The sequence below is a fragment of the Falco peregrinus genome, chromosome 6 (assembly GCF_023634155.1).
Source record: "Falco peregrinus isolate bFalPer1 chromosome 6, bFalPer1.pri, whole genome shotgun sequence".
Lineage (NCBI taxonomy): Eukaryota > Metazoa > Chordata > Aves > Falconiformes > Falconidae > Falco > Falco peregrinus.
Window position 1 is genome coordinate 61782391 of NC_073726.1, and position 18948 is coordinate 61801338.

Consider the following 18948-nt stretch of genomic DNA (forward strand, 5'->3'; position numbering starts at 1 on the left):
TCAGATCTTCCTGTGTTCAAGTGGGACAAAGTGGTCCAACTGGGGTCAGCCGCTTCCTAGGACTGGGGATGTCCCTGCTGCCCAAAATGTGTGTGTGCGCAAACACACGTACATATGACAGAATGTGCACGACAGAGTGCAAGCCCAGCTCTTCCTCCCCCAGCTCCTGCCTTAATGATGATGTCTAGGCGTTTCCATGGCACTTCCCTAGAATGCAGTTCTGCAGTCCATCAGGCTAAATTACAGAACGGAGACAGGCAGATGACTGGATTAAAAAGATGTCAGGGAAGTTCAAGGTTGACATCACAGAGAGAATTGGTCTGGAGCTTTCATAATTCAAAATATACAAGTTATGAAACTGCAGCCATGGGAACCCATAATTCTGCAGATCCAGTAAGACCACCATTCAGCTGTTTCACTAGAGTTGCTCTTAACAGCTCCAAGGCTAACACAGGTTTGTAAAAATGAAACTTGATCTGCTGTTCAAACCTTTTGCCGCAGGTCCTAGAGCAGCTCCTTATAGCTCCCACATAAACTAAAGATACTTCACCTAGTGATTCAGGTTGTAAAATTCAACTTTAAGTCCCCCTAGGTTACTTATAATTCTCTTCCTTCTCCAACTAGTTTTGGTGCAGCATGCAACCTTCATTTACTTCAGCTCCCAGGACTCACTCAAGTCCACTGAACCAAGATCACAAACCCAAAAGAAAAATAGCCTTTACCTTAAAACAGCTCTAAACCCTGCAATGTAGTGAGTTCCCTGCAAAAGCCACAGCATGACGTCACCCATAACCCTAACGTTTTTCAGGATAGAAACACCCTTAAGTACTACACAAATATTCCACACCTCCTCTAACGCTCATTGCTACCTAAACCTGCTTGAGCTCCACCCCCCCCACCCCCCCACCCCAGGTAAAGTGTACATAGCTCATAGCCCGACATATTCAAAAAACCCACTACACACAGTTCACACAGCCCTGTGATCTGTGGACAACTACCACACAGCTAAAACAAGGTCTCCTGGGGCTGCAGGTCAACTCAGGACACCCTAAACACCAATCTGGTTGCATGTGTATTAACTAATGAAGCAGCCTTACCCAGTAAGCAGGAAGCAAATTAGTCATGTCTGTTTCCCGTAACAAGGCAGTTAACAACCCTTCAAAAACCTCAACAAATACATACTTTGGGGGCAAAACTGTCCAATTTAAATCACTACTTCAAACCAAAACCTGCATTTACATATAAAGCGGCCATACAAATACTTCTGTCACTTTCAAGAAGAAAGGTTAGGGGGAAAGTATTTAAGCTATTACCACACAAAGCACTAACTCCATCGCATCTGAAGAACGGACACTTCAAGTCTGCCCTAGAACAGTGCCAGGACGTCGCCTTTTATAGCCTATCAAATTGCAGTTAGCTGTGGTCAATGTGCTAAACTTCACAAAACCACAACTTACATGTGTTCAGCCCAACTAGCTCTTAAATCTCCAAGTATGCCAATCACAAAGATCCTTACAGGTCTGGATGGCAGAAAAGCCAAGCAGCAGAACAAGGTCATTCAGACTTGAGGTTTAGAAGAGACTATGGATAAGGATGAACTGCACAGCAGATGCCCTCTTTAGGGTGACATTACACAGTCCAGCCTCCCCACCTATCCAGATCAAGGGACCTTCAGATCCAAACTATTTCCACCTCTCCGCACAGCCTATGAACCTGGGTTTCCTTCCTCACCACGAAAGGAAAGAAAGACAGGCTGTATGTTTGCTGTGTGTTCAGGTCTTGTCCCGGTATGCAGCTGTGTCCATGACTCATGCCTGAAACAGGAAAGCGCTCTCAAGATTCTAGTCTACGGAGCTCTTTATGAATTTTAGCCCTCAGCTGTGTCAGCGGGTGGTGTTTGTAACACTCCCTACTTCATAGCCCTTGATTTTGACAAAGATGTTTAAGCAATATTAGTATACCTGCACTTTACAGTTGCAGTACCTTTAAATCCACATTAGATCACAGATCTCCAATATTTGCTTTCTTTTCTACGAAGTTACAATGATTTTCTGTACCTAACCTACATCTTAAGTCATGTGCAGGAACACTGGGCCATTTAAAGCTATTGGGACTAGAAGACGATCCAAAACTGCCCAACCTTCTCCCGCTGATTCTCAGCTCCTGACAAAACCTCCCCTCTAGCTGGCCCTTAAACTGGATAGCAGTCCTCTACCAATTACAGTCATTTTCTTAGTCAAAACACAGAGGTTTGTGGAACTTGGTTGCAGCTGGATACTGGTCTGGGAAAAACTGCACAGCAATAGATTTTTGTCATTGCCTTCTCTGGTTATTTTTCAGTTGGAAATTCTACAAGCAGTTGCTACAGTAAAAGTTAAGGATGCAAAAGCAACCACAACTTCAGACCTTAGATTGTCTGTACAGCTTAACTTTGCCCCTTGCAGATGTGTATCTCTAAATTACAAGAAGCAGAACACTTACTAGTAACAAGGAAGACCCATGCTCCATGCCCAAGGCTTGGGTGACAGCAGAAAGGAATTATTCTCCTTGCTTTTCCAACAAATCTCCTACGTATAACTGCCATGTGAGAGAGCTGACGCTACATGGAGATTCCTAAGTTAGGGATTTTCCAGGGCTACAGCATTTGCAAGCTTGCTTCTAGTAGTTAAATACAATAAAGTAATACTGCATTACAGCAATGCCCAAGAAAGCAGGAAAGATCAGAGGCCGGTGCCTGCCTGATAATCCATTGAAAAGATTCTCTGGCATTTTTAGTTCCCAGCTGGAGACTCATCAAAAGTGAACAGAAGAACCCTGAAGTTCACATGTTATTAAAGGAAAGGTAACGAAAATGATCACTCACAAGTACAGTTAAGTGCCGGTCAAGAATGGAACATTCAGAATAGCTAAAAGCGGGTGCAGCTAGTTTGTAACTGGGTTAAAGCACTACAGCAAGCAGCTTCTAAAAACTGTAACCCCTTATTCAATAAATAAATAAAAAAATATGCCACATCATCTGGAATATAAAAGATACATATAGACAGGAGGATAATTACAGCAAGCATTGTCAGAAGGTGATCAAATAGTCGTACAATGCTGCTTAAAAAGAACCCAAACAACCACCTCCAAAGACTTAATAACCCTGAGCAGTTACTCTTCTGTGAGCAGGTATTTATCTGTACCAGCAGGGGGTGACAAAATGTAATAAAATTCTGTAAGTGAAGGTGGAATCCAGCTGTTTGGTACTCTGAGCAAATGGATTAAGAGCCACATTAACACTTTCCTGCAACAGAAAAGTTGTGAACTGAATCCTGACACTTTTATGTGCATTTCTCAACACAAATAATTTCTCAACCTCCTTTAACACTGGTCACTAAAACCAGATGATCACTTCCAGCTACTTGAAGAGATTAGCTTAATCAGAGACAACAGACATTTGTTTCTCAAGTCTAAATCCAATTATTAAACTATTTTCTAGTACCAAACCCAAAGCACTCGCTATAAGAAAACCGATTCTTAAAACTCTACATCAGCCAAAATGCTGTGGTAATACAGAAAACCCCGTACTTGCCGACACCAGCAGATCAGCGCTGCTGGCAGAACCCGTTTGGATGCTGTGAGCGAGTGCTGCCCTCTGCTGGCAGTTTATTTCCTCAAGTGACTACTACGCTCCCAAACCTCCTGTGTGCTGCGTTAACCATTACAGTGAAGACGGTAAAGGGAGATGGAGGATTTACTTGCTAGATACAGTCAGAGGCATTTCTGTGCCCTAAGCCACCCTCCCTGTGAAAAGTGCCTCCAGGACTGCCGCCCAATTTCCTTCTGCACGCACAGGGCACCAGGCTGCAAACCCACCGGCAGCAGTGAAGCCTACAGGACAGGAGGGAGCAGTTGGGAGGACAGATCCTAGCCTAAAAGCCTGGCCATGCTCTGCTGTCTTCTCTGGCAGCCCTGCAGTGCATGTCCACTCATCACCTTCACTGGCTGTAGCCCACGTGTTCAATACCACAGACAGATGGGCTACCAGCCTGCTCCCAGTCCTGTCGGGCAGCTAGGGAAAAGTCATCATTATGCCTTCAGTTGTGTGCACCCTTGAGTGAATTAAAATCAAAGAGAGGAGCAGAGGGCAAAAGAAAGCAGTTCTGGCAGTTTCACAAGCTATGAGGTCCAAGGCATGACACCGCCACCAGCTTAGCTGGCAGGACAAATACTTCTCAATTCTTGCCCAGAATCAGGGGTGGATGTCTCTCACGGCCCTTTGTCAGCCCCACCAGGGATCTCTTCAAAGCTGCGATGCCTGCCCAGGCAGTCACCGCACTTAAGATACTAGTGAGTGTTCCTGACCCAAGCAGGGATTCAGAGATTCCGAAGCATTCTGACTGAGGCTGAGCTCATTCACAAGGGAAGGAATTAAAGTGCCAAAAAATGCAAGCCACTCTAGTAATCTTAAAGGATTTAGCAATAGGTCTAAGAATTGCAAGCCTTCCCCGGAGGCTATCAGTGTTGTTTACAGTTATGACTGGAAGTCATGTATAAGGAGCTCATGGCTGTCATGTCCCCAGACCTGAAACACAGGGTGTTGAGCGACTTTGCAGTCCAAAAGTTTGAGGTGGGGGCAGGGGAGCGGGGCAAACCCAGAAATGAAGACCCTTAACACAAGTTTGCTACATAGCTCACAACAAAAGAAACCAAAACCTGACTTTCTGTAGCAACAGGAGCACAGAGAGCAGTGCAGAGGGACCTTACAAAGCAGTAAGGGGTGGCAGGCATTTGTCTTGGCACAGCAATGTTCTCCTTGCAGACAAATGCAGCACTTTTTCTTTTTGCTGTACAATAAAGATGACTTCCCAGGGGAAAAAAAGCTAACACTCTCTAAGTCCTGCCAAGTCCTTCTATACATAATAAATTCTGAGAGGTGCTGCCACCAACCTTCCTTCTTGAGCTACAGCATAGCTTTTTTTCTTTTTCTTCAAACCAACAGCTGATTACCTTAAATATGATAGCAATGGGAATATCTTCTGACAGAGTGTTGTGCCTCAGGTAAAATCTTCCTTGTTTCACAACCATATTTGTTCTGCTCTTCTTCTCATGAGTGGAGCTGAAGTTAAAAAAAAAAATGAAATATTATGTCCAACAGAAAGATTGCACTGACACTCCAAGAACCTTCTGTATAAAAAAACTTCTCAAGCTTGAGCAGTCTTGCAGCTGAATTAATCCCACTTTCTCCTCTTAAAAATTGTATTAAAACAGCCAGACATCACCCCATAACTCCAAGGTAATAGGGTGTTATCACCTGTGATGGGGAAGGTCAATATTCAACTTAAGCAAACAGAAGCCTGTACTTCTCAAAATCATCTTTGCATGCTTTTATCATCAACTTGGATGTAACCAGCAAGGTCAAACTGCACACAAATACTGTGGCAACAGCAGTAACGAGATAACAGTATTTTGTATTGTATGTTTAACCTCATCTAGGCTTACTGAGGAACAGTAAAGTAGCTAGGAGAGAGACGCATGAGACTTCTGGGGAAGAAAAAACAGCCCTCCCACTGAATAGTGACAAGCACATTATACCAGCAGGCAGCTTAAAAACAAAAAGGCAAACAAATACAAATAAAACTTAGTCAAAGAGGAAGGTCCAAATTTAGACTACCTTGCCATTTTCAGTAATTCCTGTACTACAAAAACATAGATTTTTGTTTCCTTCTCAATTGCCTTTAAAAGCTTTCACACCAGTTTGACTTAGTCAGACAAAAGGTTACATCCAATTTCTACTGCAGTAACTTCATGTTACTTGCTGCAAAATGAGACCAAATACCATTGGTTAGGAAGTGCAGCTTTATGTTAAAAATTAGATCTTGCTTTTCCTAGTCTGAGATGAACCCTGAAGCATATGAGCAACTTCGATTTATTTTTGTGGGAATACTGTACTAACTGATCATGGAATTGATATTTTAGCATACAAAATGACAGTAGCAAGACAGGGGCATTGAATGTCTACAGCTTTTTCCCATTAAACTATACTAGGAAGAAAAACTACACAGCTCCTACAACTACAACTATGACCTTCTAAAGCTTTGATTTTATCTCTTTTATGTAATTATAGGTGTTTACCATACCTGGTAACAGAAGCGCCAACTGTGCCCTTTCTATCAGCTTCCACAATTATTCTGTTTTTAGATAACTGCTCTTGAATAAGAATTACTTTCTCTACACCTTTAACAATGAAATAGCCACCTATTAAATAGAAAGATTTTGCATGTCAGTACCTTTGCACCTTCTTCAATATTAATTTAAATATAAATTATTAGAAAGTAAACAGTATGTACACAAAGGACAAAACAGAAGAGTAAATTCTCCCTTATAAGAGTAAAGAGCAAACCCTGTGTGGAACCTGTCATAACTACGAAAACATTCCACTAGACTAAACAGAAATTTTGCTAAGCTCACACATAGTATTTGAGATCTAACACTTTATCTGGGAAAGATTTCAACAGAAAGAACCCACAGGCAGACCAAAACCTGTAAAAGCTGTACAAAACCCACAAACCTGTAAGGTAACCATACTTATTAAAAGATGTTATAGAATTATTAGTTCTACAAATTAGGTAAAAAAATTGCTTGCCAGAAAAGCATATTATAAATTATAATATATAATATATAATATAAATATAAATATCAAAAAAGAACCAGCCATTTCAGATGCCTGGTAACAAAGAAAGAGAAAGTCTTCCATAATTAACAATTGCTCTCTCTGGCACTCTGGGGAGGAATTTCTTTTGCATTACTTTTTAAAATGCATTTTAATGCCCTTGTTGTATCTAAGGCAATCTAAGGAATCTGCACATGAGCCATGTCAGATTCCTCTCTTAGACTGTAGCTATCTATTAATGCCTCCAGCACAGCACATGTCACCGTCCCTTGCCATCACAAGCAAGCACGGTACATGTCCAGCGCATGCTTCAAAAGCGGCAGATAAAACCCAAAGAAGTTGCTTGTTAAAATCCTTCATCTCCTCTCTACATTTCAAATATTAATATGTAACACTTTATTCTTACTTTTAAAAGGGCAGCAAGTGAGAGTTCCTGAAGGACGCCATTATACTTCACTCTCCCCTGATTCACTTCATTTTCATGAACAAACTCCACCTTTGTTCCCATGTAACACATCACTGTACAATACTATATATACACTCTTCAACTTTCTCAAAATTTTGGTCTATTTTTTTTGTGGTTGAAAACTCCTCTGAAAATACAAACATTCCATGCTGTCACCATTTCTTACTACTTTCAAAAGCCTGCCAAGTTCTTTTAGTTACAAGCATACACTTGAGAAGTTCCCACAGCAACTTCAAAGTGGCAGGAAACATACCAATGGGGTATTTCTTTGCTAAAAAACATTTAAAATTAAAAGTAAAGATGGGAAAGAAAGAGCATGAGTGCAAATGTACCTGGATCTAAAGGACATTCGTTAAGTTTGGCAAATTCTGCTGGAGTTTTCCCGGTAAGAACGCAATTGGAGCTACGCAGCATTATAGGCATTCTGCAAGAAAAGCAGTTACACTTTTACTTTAGATTCAGATAGAAAAATATGAATAGCCAAGTTCAGAACAAAACCCATGCTGAAGAAACCGAAGAAAACACATTTAAGGTAATTAGAACACATGCAAGCAACGAACAATGGGCTTTTCCTTTAATCCCACCTTTTTTCATTGAACATGTAGTTTGAAAACAGACCTGAAACTGCACACCTACTGACAGAAACTGTAGACTTCCTACTCAATCTTTATGCAGCTACTACAGGCATCCAGGACAAGCACAGTCACGAAGACCAATGACTACTAGTGCAAAGACTCCTGGTCCCCAAAAACAGTACAGTCTGCACTGAAGACCACACCACTGCAGATCCACAGTTACCAGTTTTAATTAGGAAAAGCTAGTTCAGACCTGATTTCCCACATCACAATGACACTTTACGGCTGCAGATAGACAGTGCCTCTAACACATAACCCAGGCATGAAGTTTCCCCAGTAGTAGCTCTTGATTTCTCTAGTGTCTTAGCACAGAAGCCTGCAGCAAGCATTTTGTGAAGCAACATGAAGTGGTGGAAAATTATTCCAAGAAATTAAATACAAATTCTATGCTTAGGGAGGGAAAAAAAGCAGATAAACTAAAGAGGCACAGACTGGTTGGAGGCAAAATTTCTTCACCATGAAGACATTCAAGTAGTGGAATAAAGTGCATGGAGAAGCTGGGCAGTCTCCATGTATGGAGGTCTTCAAGACCTAACAGGATAAAGACAGCTGACCCCATTTTGAGCTGGAGGTTGTACTAGAGACCTCCTGAAGTCTCTTCCAACCTGAATTACTCTGTCACCCTGTGATGAAATGCAGTGTTCACATTCATTTGGTTTTGTGTTTACATTGCAGTCTTACTAGGAATTCAACTAGGCTTATTCAACAACTAACCAACAATGATTTTGCAGTTATTATTTAAAAGTGGACTTCTACAGTCAGCTTCATAACATAGCTTCCCACTCTCAGATTTTTCATTAAAACTTTTGAAAGAAAACATATTTCACTTCCAAAGAAAAAGCTGCATTTTGCACAAGATGAAAACAGCTTATCACTACAACTACCAAAAGAACTCCAAGCCCTTTAGTCTCTTCTACAAAAAAGTGGACTTTTGGTCCAGCTTACAGAATTTCACTCCTTGGTGCACAGTCTTTGTAAGACCTATGTGCCAGGTGTTTGCTAAGACATATTTTGACAAAATTTATCTATGATTTCTACTACGGAACTACTTGCAACCTCAGAGATACTTAATTCAGAATTATTCCAACACAAATTAACAGTAGGAAGCTTTTGCTAATGAAGTTACCTTTCTTGTATGCAAATTTTATCAATTATTTGAATTTCTTGACCATTTTTATATTCTTTTATCTTAAAAGAAAACTGAGGAACTCAAAATTCTTTATTTTTGAAGAGAATAAAAAGCTACCTTGTCACTACAGTGCTCTATACAGATAATCTACTTGCTTCAGTCATCTCATTGAGAAAGTGTTTCCTAGAGATAAGAAGCTTCATATGATAATCTTGTATCACACACACAATAAGCCTAATGCATTGGCTATTTATATCAGAAACAGTAACCAATTGGCAAAAGAAAGCTCAAAATGGAGTATGTAAATGCCAAAACTGAAAACTCCAGTGAAACAGATTTCACCAAGCATGTATTCTTTATTTCACTGGTGAACAATAAAATATTTTGCAATTAATGTTAGACATTATATACAGTAACTCATTCTCCTTTTGAGGACAGAATCTGATTTTTTAATTATCTGAAGAACAGGAAGAAAATAAAAAAAAGGGAAAATAAAGTTATTGAATTTCTGTGCATAAATTTGGAATGCTATGAAGCATTCAAAGGAAATTTTCCTTTTTAAAGACAAAAAGACATTGCCCTGGTTTTTTTTTGTTTCTAACACACATAGGTTATCAGTTACTCTGCCAAACAACAGAAATAAGAGATGAAAGAACATACAGCTCTGCTGTCCCAGTCTGAACTACATATCAAACAAGAACATTGTATATACTCACCCAACAAAAAGAACCCAGCATAATACTAGGGATAGAGGAGGAAAATTATTCCCCATGGAAATAATAACCGGATATTAAGCTTTTAACAGCAAAAATATTTTCTGCATGTATGCCCTTAAAACCAGTCAGATGACAGAACTTCATTTCTTAATGAAGAGTGCTTTTCCTGCCATGACCTTACTTCATAGGAAAAAGAGGAATTTACAGGAACAGGCCTTAATGTAAGATGCAAAGATGCAACACACTAGTGCTGTGCAGTAATTTAGTCTTTTTCAGTATATTATGGAGGCTTTACAAGTCTTCTTCAGTCCATCTTTTTTTGGTTTTTTTTTTTTTATACAGAGAGATGTAGACAACTAACTAGTTTTTGTTGTGCTTCTCTTAGCTATAACTTACCCTTTAAAGTACTGTCTTTTGTATACAAATTGCTAACCATTTTGGTAAAAACACACATTAACGTTTTTCTTTGCCTACAGCACACACTGTAAAATAATTCAAAGGACTCAAATTTAGATGGTCTTTTAAAAACTTTTCTTAAAAAGTTACTTAGAGCAATAAACTGACTACAGCTACAGAAGTTTCATTTATCATGTTCTATTGACAGAGCTGAAGTGTATCTTTTTATATGACAGCTTAAAATTTCACTGCAAGAAGTGTAGCTCCTTAAATATCTATTTTCTCTTTCCTGCCAGTATTCCAACTTTGGTAAGATGCATAGTCACACAGTAAACAATCTCTGTAAGGCACTGACCTTTAAAGTCAGCAGCATTTGTCTTTAAGAAACTCTGTCTACAAAAGACAGACACCTTTATTGCCTTTCAAATGCAATTTTGCTTTCAATAAATGCTAGCACTGTCAGGAATTTTGCCTTTTTGGTATGGTTAAGAGCTTGTTTTTCTCCAAAAGGCACATTATTTTTTTCTTTAAGAAATCAGATGTCCTTCACAATACTAATAACCTCAAGTAATTTGACAGGCTTTAGAAAAACAAAACCAGCAAAAAAATCCTCAACACTTACCCACAAAGCTCAGCCTTGGCTCTAAACCAAATCAATTTTAAAGGAGAGCTTAACCTCATACAGAAGAACCCATGCTTGCTTTACTGGTTTTACCATCCAACTTCCACAGATGTATATCCACATATTATGTGTGAAAGAGTGGGTAATTTGCCTACAAAGCAAATATGACTTATTTTCATTTTGCAATAACACAACCTGAAGCTTGAGTATTCTCTCCTGTATTTCCCTCTTTGGTTTTGTATCAGTACAAGCACAGACAACATCCATCCTTATATCCATCCTTCTTTGGAAAGACAAATTTCCAGAAGCTTTTGCAAAACAAGATCTTATTACAGAACATAACAACCACATCCTGTACAGCTTTTCAAGATTTGCCTGCTCACTGTTTCTTTTAACAAGGAGGTAAGGTCAGCCTACATTTATTTTGCAGTAAAAACTCTTCCCAACACGACATCTTACCTGCCAATGGGTAATGCATTGCGTATGATCCTCTGGCTACCTCGTGTATATTCAATGTCCACTGTAATCGGGGCAGAGTAAGTCATGTCTCTCAGGCGGCACTAAAAGGAGAACAGTCACGTTGGCTTACAAGCTGAAGACTCTCTCTGAAAATATCCTGTGTTATCCCTGTCACCTGTAAGTCCTCACAAAGAAATCATGCAAAACAAAGCTTGACCAAGCTCTTAATGGTACCTGGACTATGTGTCACAGAGTCTCCTGCTTAAAATAAAACCAAAAAAACCCCAAATACAATTACTGTGATGTTTCAAGAGCAGCCAGCAGATCTTCAGAGGATAGCACTGCAGAGCATAACTTCTAAACTGTTTAATTAAACAAGCAGGCCTAATCAGCAGAGCTGACACACAGACCATACTACACCATAGCCTCTGAGAGCAGCGCTCAGCTTAGGGACATTTCTGTATGAAGACTCAAAACAGCTGAAGAGTACTGCTGTCATAAGAAGTTTGATAGAAAGGAATCACACGAGATTAAGAGAGACACTGCACTACCTCATTAACAGAATGAGCAGATCTCACTGTACGGTACTGTTTTCTAAAGATGACTTACAGAAGGCTCACTACAGTATCACTTCCTGTAAGGATTCCCAGAATTTGTTTGCGAATCCCTCACATGGCAAGAGAAGCAGGATATATATATCTAGGACATTATATAGCTCAAGGCTCAACCATTTCTAACCTGAGCTTTCTGGTTTGCTATCTCCAATCTCTCTCTATGACTCTGCAGCTAGCCCTTAAGGTATTGTGTATTGTCATGCAAGCCAAGGTTTATTGCATTTGCTGAATACAACAGAGCAACTCGCAGCAGGTCATTTGTGATCTCTCCGAGTATTCAATACCCTTGAGCTCCAGGATTATACGTTTATCAGTATTCAGACGTGTACATTTATGGTTCTATAGTCTTTCAGTGTATCGACTATACATTAATAAATGCAATAAAGATTGTGCTGTGTATTAAAGATGCAACTGTATGGGAAAAACATGCCTCAAGAATCTTTGCAAACTGAATGCTCCTTCTCTTCATATTAAGAAGTAAACTACTTCTCCAGTAATAAAATACTGATGTGCACCAGCAGTTTTCAAGCTGTGATTTGTAGGAAACTAGGTCCCATTGTGCTCCAAGCATCTTTATCGAATATAAAAGTAACTTGAGAACATTTCCATTTTCTAATTACTTTAAATTCATCTGTGTGAATAGTTCTTGAAACTCCCGTAAGAACTGTGTGAGAAGGAGTCTCAGATAGCTTCATTAATATAACTTGGGTGAAAAAAGGCTTTGAGATTCTTTTTGCATGCTCTGTCCATGCAAGACACAGATATAAAATAAGAATTACACAGTCTAATAGGCCAGCACTTGTATTTTTGTATCACCTTCCTTCAGGTAACTCCCCTTACATTAGACGCCTAGAGGTAAAAGACAGGCATGAGTGGATCTTTGAGGAAAGCAAGGACATAAACCCTCCCAAATTTAGTTGAAGATAGGCAATGTACTCAGCCCCTTATGAAAACCTGATCATTTTAGGTGTCTTTGGGAAGGAACTTCATAAGCCTCTAACAGAGAAATGTAATGACATACTCATGAGTATCCAATCTTTCTGGTTTGTTTTTTTAAATCACATCCCTGGTTTGACATTATTAGCACACTATTTAAGAAAATAACTATGGCCTTCACATGTGTGTAACACATGGAAAAAAACTGAGAAATGATGCACTAGCGTTAAGGATCAGTAAGGCTATATCTGAGATGCAAGAATAGGTTATTCTAAATTCAAGGTCAACATTCTCTAGGAAACATTTATTTTTTCCTCTTCTGCACATACAGTCACTTTACTTTTAAAGTAAGCAAGCATTTTAATATCTGGATTCTTGCATATGAGTTATTGGCCACAAAATTTTTTGCATGCAATGTCATTCATATGAAAGAAAATAAAATCATGTTGCATTTTGTGCACATTCAATATATACTGATTTAATGTTAACTACACATTTATAAAATGCGTGAGCTGTGCCGTATTACATCTAATTGAACTGTTGATGGCTGAGTTATTGGCCTTACTTAAAATCTTTCCATCAAACTAAAGGAGTTAGTCAGGTCGCTGGAAACAGGTGTGGCTATACACACGAGGCAGCCACTAGATGGCTTGTTTTTACAGAATTTCTCCAAAGCACAGAATGTATTTCACGGTAAGAGTCTAAAGCGTGCCACATACACAACATGGAAAACAACCAACAATCCAAGTATCAAGGGTATATAGCACGGAAAAAAACATCTGATATATGAATTGACTTATTACATTGACAGCAGGCTGTACGTAGGTAAATGAGTGCAAGTTTCAAGCTCAGTTCCTGTTCTGAGGCCAGAAGTGGTTGTCAGTACCTCTGCTGCAGTGGTATAAATCTCAAAGCACAGCAGCAGGAGAGGAAGACTTTGTTTCTGAGCAATCTCTGAAGGGAACTGTATGGCTATAGAGTCCTGGAAACGATCCTAAAAGGTTCAAATCTCATCTTAATTTATGCATTTCTTATACATATTCTTATATGTATAGAAGCTAACTTATATCCTGCCAAAAGCAACAGACTGATTTCAGTCAGAGAAGCACTTGTTCTCCAACAGGCATCTTTATTGCAGAAGCACACAATCCATTTGTCAACCTATATGCTTACAGCAGTGCAAAGTAGTTAAATATACTCCCCATAAGGCTAATGTTCTTCTGAAGTTTCCTGTAATTTTATCAACTTCCATCTATTTCTGCTCAAAGTTTCCATTTTTAGTCTCTGACTCAGACTTAAAAACTGTGAGCAAAAAATCAGAGAGATGTTCCCAAAGATGACTGTGAGGGAAGGGGAGACTGAAGTGACCCAGGGTGCAGAGAGTAGCAAGGTTAATATTAAAAAGAAGTTAATAAAAACATCAAAAAACACTACACTGTAGTGTGAGGACTTCAGCTCTGTCATAAGAAGAGCCACAAGATTACACAAGAGAAGTACTTTTCATTAGTTTCATGGAAACCCACTCAAATACAGCACCATGAAACACTGACTAGTTATTTGCAAGTCAGGAAAAAAAAATTAATTAAAAAGTTATATGCAGTTAATAGCCAAGGCATTTCCAAGACCAAACAGAGAGATGCAAACATTAATACCTCATGAGGTGATACAGGTCGTGTCACATTGAAGCTTTCTTCCACATCTGGAGTCCCAACATAGATATTGAGGTACCTGTAATGCAAACGGTTCCATAATGAGCAATGAGCCAAATATTTTTAGGTGACCTGAAAGAAGCAGAATCCTACATATACTGAAAAATGAAGTTACTTTGCTGAACGTAGGTTGATTAATAATGAGCAATCATTTTTCCCAAACTAAGTCATTGTATTTGAGCTGTGTTCTAGTTAGTTAAAATTTAAACTACACATGCAATAAACCCCAGGTTACCTTTGCAAACAGGCAGAAAGAAACTCCCATCTGTCATCCAAAAAGACTAAATTACAGAAGAATGCTGACATAAGGTATTGTTAACAGCTGACTATTAAGTCTGCTTCACACGATTATTCTTTAAATCCTCCCATCTTTCAATGCTCCAAGTAAGAGATAAGTTATGGAAAATACTCTCTTGATTTATACCTACACAAGTGCCTATAAATACTTTATAGACAATAACAAACCCCTGAGATAGTACGCACACTACTACTGATACGGAAATCATTTCATGCTTACTTCAAGTACCACATTGGGTCAGCATCACTTGTAACTTTTTCATTGGCCTTCATGATTTTCTTTATCTGGAGGGCAAAAAAACAAAACCAACAGAATCATGTGCCTTTTCTGAGTACTAAGAGCCACTCTCTTTCCACCAAGAAAGCATACCTCTACATTGATGAAATAGTTGAATGAGTCTATGTGTTGCTTCACAAGTCCTTTCACCTGGAAAATACACACATGCAGCAAACAAAATTAGCTTCAATAACATTAATCATATAAGGCAGAAGATAGAAGCATTTATAAGTAGTTTTGGATCTGTGCTAAATTCTTTCAGTTGACAAAGTTCTGAGAAGTGCCTGGATGATTGGTCTGGTTCTACAATGTACATTTCCAGGTTTACACCAGAGCTGTCATCGTTCTTTGAGTCAGAAAAGTAATTTAGTCACTGTATAAACACCCAATAAATTTTGACAGTCATATAAAACAAACAAGAGCCATTGCAAGTCAAAGTATTTTATCAGTTTGCTGTTATTCTGAAATAATTTTAATCATTTATAGTACAATTATGACTATGTGTGCTGCTTGGGTCAAGAAGTTGTCTGCAACCCAACAAGAGCAGGTGGCATAAAGAAGAATGAGAGGGAGGGCCAATGAGACAGGGGAGATGGAAGAAAAGGAGGGTGTGAAAAACAGAAGTTAACAAGCAAGGAAAGTCACAGGAGGGCAGGACACGCCTAAGAAATCTGAGTTCCATCTGTAGGCAGGAAGAGCGAGAACATGCCCAGGGGTAGTATCACACATAATAAACAGTACCCATTTCCCCAGGTAATGAGTTGATACAGTGTATTTCAAAGATTTAAGTTTAAGGCCTTTACAGCAATCAAAAGAAGGGGGGTGATACTAAGTAAAACGATCAGGGATTACAGAAAAAAAATATTTTGGCTTGAAAGAATACTAAGAGAAGCATTCATTTTGTTAATAGATCTGCATTTGCAGAAATAAAAGGTGTAACTATCCTAACCACAGTGCAAGATTTCCTTGAAAAGGAAAGAGTGTTAGCTGATACTGAGACACATGCTTAGATGCTCAGAGGGCTTTAATCTTTGAAACACCTTATGACAACTAACATGTTACAAACTTCATACAGAAAACACATATTTACATAGTTCACATGATAGGCAACAGCTAATTCTGAAATTATTAGAAAGAAATAGGAAGCTTAGAATGACAAATCCAGCTGCCCAGTGAAGCCTCTGGGGGTTAAGACAAAGGAGGAATGACTCCAGATCAAAAGTTTCCCTAATTTACAAAAACATTGCACATCATATGACATAGGCAAGAAAATATTATTAATTTATTAGTGCCTAGAAATCAGGCTCGTATTCCTTCCATTTTTTTTATGAGGCGATATGAACAGCATTACTGAAAGAAAACTCCACCACAGAAACTGTAATGCACAACATTAGCTTTATATAACTGTATCACTGCTGGCATGAATAAACCGACACGCACAGAAAGGCCAACCACCACCAGCAGCCCCAGAGTAAAGGGCTCACTGGCTGGAAATAATGTGGGATGGATACACTTGGTATAAAGCACATGGCAAACTGCACCTCACAATCAGCAGCCCTCCCTTTCTCAGAGTCTCAGGAATTCAGACAATGTCACTAGCTCAAGCTCATGATGGAAGTTCACATGGTTGCTGGGAGAGACACAGAAACCAGATTCATTAGGGCCCTGAAGCATCCTCACAGGCCCGAACCAAGTGAAAACATACACAACCCATAACTGACACTTGAACTTAGTTTTCCTACCACAATCAAACACTCAAGGGTGCAACAAAAAGAGAAGTGCAGGTATTGAAACTGGGAAGGAAAGGAATGACGAAGTGAGACCACCTTGCTGAAGTGGGCAACGTTTCCAGACAGATGACGGGCGCAGAGGTGACTGCAATTCCCTGAAGGTACCTAAGCACATCACAGACTTTACCAGCCATCTTTATGATACAATTTTCATTACTGCCTTTCTCCTTCCTCACTTCCAGCTGTTTTAGTCCTGTTATTACATCCAATGGCATTTTATATAGAAATGTGCTATTCAACTAATTCCATACTATACGAGTAGCACTGACATTAAGACACTAGTAATCTTTGAGTTCAATCAAGCTCTGACTTCATGAGGGAAGACATACATATATTCAAGCCTCTGCAGAATCCAGATTTGTAGTTATACACATCCTGTGACAAACACAACAAACCTAATACCACAGTTTTATATAAAGACCATGAATATGGTCTATGTGTGCCAGTAAAAGAGTAAAAAAATCTGGAAACATTACATATATACATTGCTCATTGCGAACACCCACACAAAAATGCAAACTTCTAAAAAAGATACCTCCACAAATTCATCTGTAAATAAATAAAAAATCAATCTATGTAATAAGTTTATCCATAATTGCATGGAATGAAAAAAAAATAATTGCAAAATCCACACAGAAGGTAAGGACAGGTATTCTGGGAAACAGCCAAAGCTAGAAGAGGGGCACATGAATTTAGAAAGAAGACAAAATATTCATGCCACGAAATGAGTGCATAACACTAACCTTTAGAAACGCTGGAAGAAGTCGCCATTTTTCCTGAAAACAAAAAACAGTGTGAAATATCCTTCCAAAGAGTGACCAAACATCTACGATGCTAGAGCTTTTTTTGTTTCGTTTTTCTTAATTATTATTTTTAAACAGTAACATTATTTAAACTGAGCTCTATCTAGGGGAAAAAAAAACCAAACAACTGTCCAAAGCCAACCTAGATGAGTAAAAACAAAATAGGGAGATGAACTGGATCATCGTAGTAAGCCATATGTGCTATGCAATACTTTCTCAGTACACAACACGGCATTGTCTTTTCTAAAAGCAATTTATGTGAGAATATGTATTTCTTAGAAAATTCGTTACTACCATGTCCTCATTTAAGAAGAACTAACTTTTTTTTTGTGCTGTTAACACTGTAAATTATATTCCTAGAAAGGAAAGACTTGCTACAACTTTTACTTTACAAAATACATCAGTCCTGGGAGTAGCACTTGCAGACATGTGTCTCCGTAAAACCTACCAGCGCTCAAACGGTGGCAGATTCAGCAAAACTATCTAAACAAAGTATTGACAAATGTAAGCACACCAAGATTCCTACAAACGTTTCCCCATTCATTCTTTGATGATGACAGGGCACATCACCTTACATCAGCCCCACTTCCTTCTCCTCAGTGGCATCGGGAACCGCCCACAGATTTGGGATGAAACGGGTCGAGGGCAAAGGCGAGGCCCAGACAGCACAAAACAAGGCTGCACCAGGTCGCTCCAGAAAAAGCGTATACTATAATGTTCACAGCACATCGGCACCTCACAATTCTGGTTTGGCATTCACATTTAGCCGTACGTGGCAGTGCTGCAGCTGTGGTGTAGCGCTGTCCCTCACGGTGCAGGAGCACGCACAGCACCTCAGGCAGCACACCGGGGCTCCCGGGCTCCGCTCCCGACGAGCTCTTTCCTCACAAGAAGCGCGGTCCAGCCACGGGGACCTGACACCGCCCCCGCCTCCTCCCCCTCCCCACACGAGGCAACTGCCCCGGAACCGCCGGGGAGGGCTGAGGCCTCTCGGCTCTCGCCCGCGGGGCTCAGCCCCGGCAAACTCCGGGCACCGAGACGGCACCCCAGCGGGCCCGGCCTCGTGCGGCACGGGCAGAGCGAGGCAGCCGCCCCGCGCCGCAGCCGCCCCGCGCCACAGCCGCCGCGCGGGCGCTGCAGCCCCCCGGCCACCTGTGCAGACAGCTGGGGGCTCTGCGCATGCGCGCGGGGAGGTGGGCGCCTTCCCCTCACCTCACCCCCAGCCCAGCCTCCTCCGGCCCGGCCCGACGCCTGCCGCCCCTTCCCCGCCGGCCGGTCGGCCGGTGCCCGCCGCTAACCTCCACCGTATTCACAGGAGCCGCCGCTTGCTCCGGGGTCAGGGCCCCCAGCTCCGTGGCCAGCGCCTCCATCCTAGCCCGACAGGGACGGCACAGCGGAGGCTGGCGGCGAGGGACCGGAGGTGCAGCAGCCAAACGCGTCCTCCCGG

General features: G+C 40.4%; 1 protein-coding gene across 2 annotated transcripts in view; it reads right to left on the reverse strand.

The window, feature by feature from the left end:
* Positions 1 to 18948, reverse strand: part of POLR3B (RNA polymerase III subunit B) — an 81990-nt gene extending 63042 nt beyond the window's left edge. The window contains exons 1-9 of one of the 2 annotated variants that reach the window (XM_055807224.1): positions 18800 to 18947; positions 17442 to 17474; positions 15002 to 15058; positions 14852 to 14916; positions 14278 to 14353; positions 11076 to 11176; positions 7451 to 7542; positions 6120 to 6237; positions 4990 to 5098 (exon numbers count right to left, since the gene is read on the reverse strand). In XM_055807224.1, coding sequence (XP_055663199.1) covers positions 4990 to 5098; positions 6120 to 6237; positions 7451 to 7542; positions 11076 to 11176; positions 14278 to 14353; positions 14852 to 14916; positions 15002 to 15058; positions 17442 to 17474; positions 18800 to 18871 — 723 coding nt within the window. In that variant the 5' untranslated portion in view covers positions 18872 to 18947. Of the gene's footprint in view, positions 1 to 4989; positions 5099 to 6119; positions 6238 to 7450; positions 7543 to 11075; positions 11177 to 14277; positions 14354 to 14851; positions 14917 to 15001; positions 15059 to 17441; positions 17475 to 18799 lie in introns of both variants that reach the window. The other variant, XM_055807225.1, reaches the window with a different exon arrangement.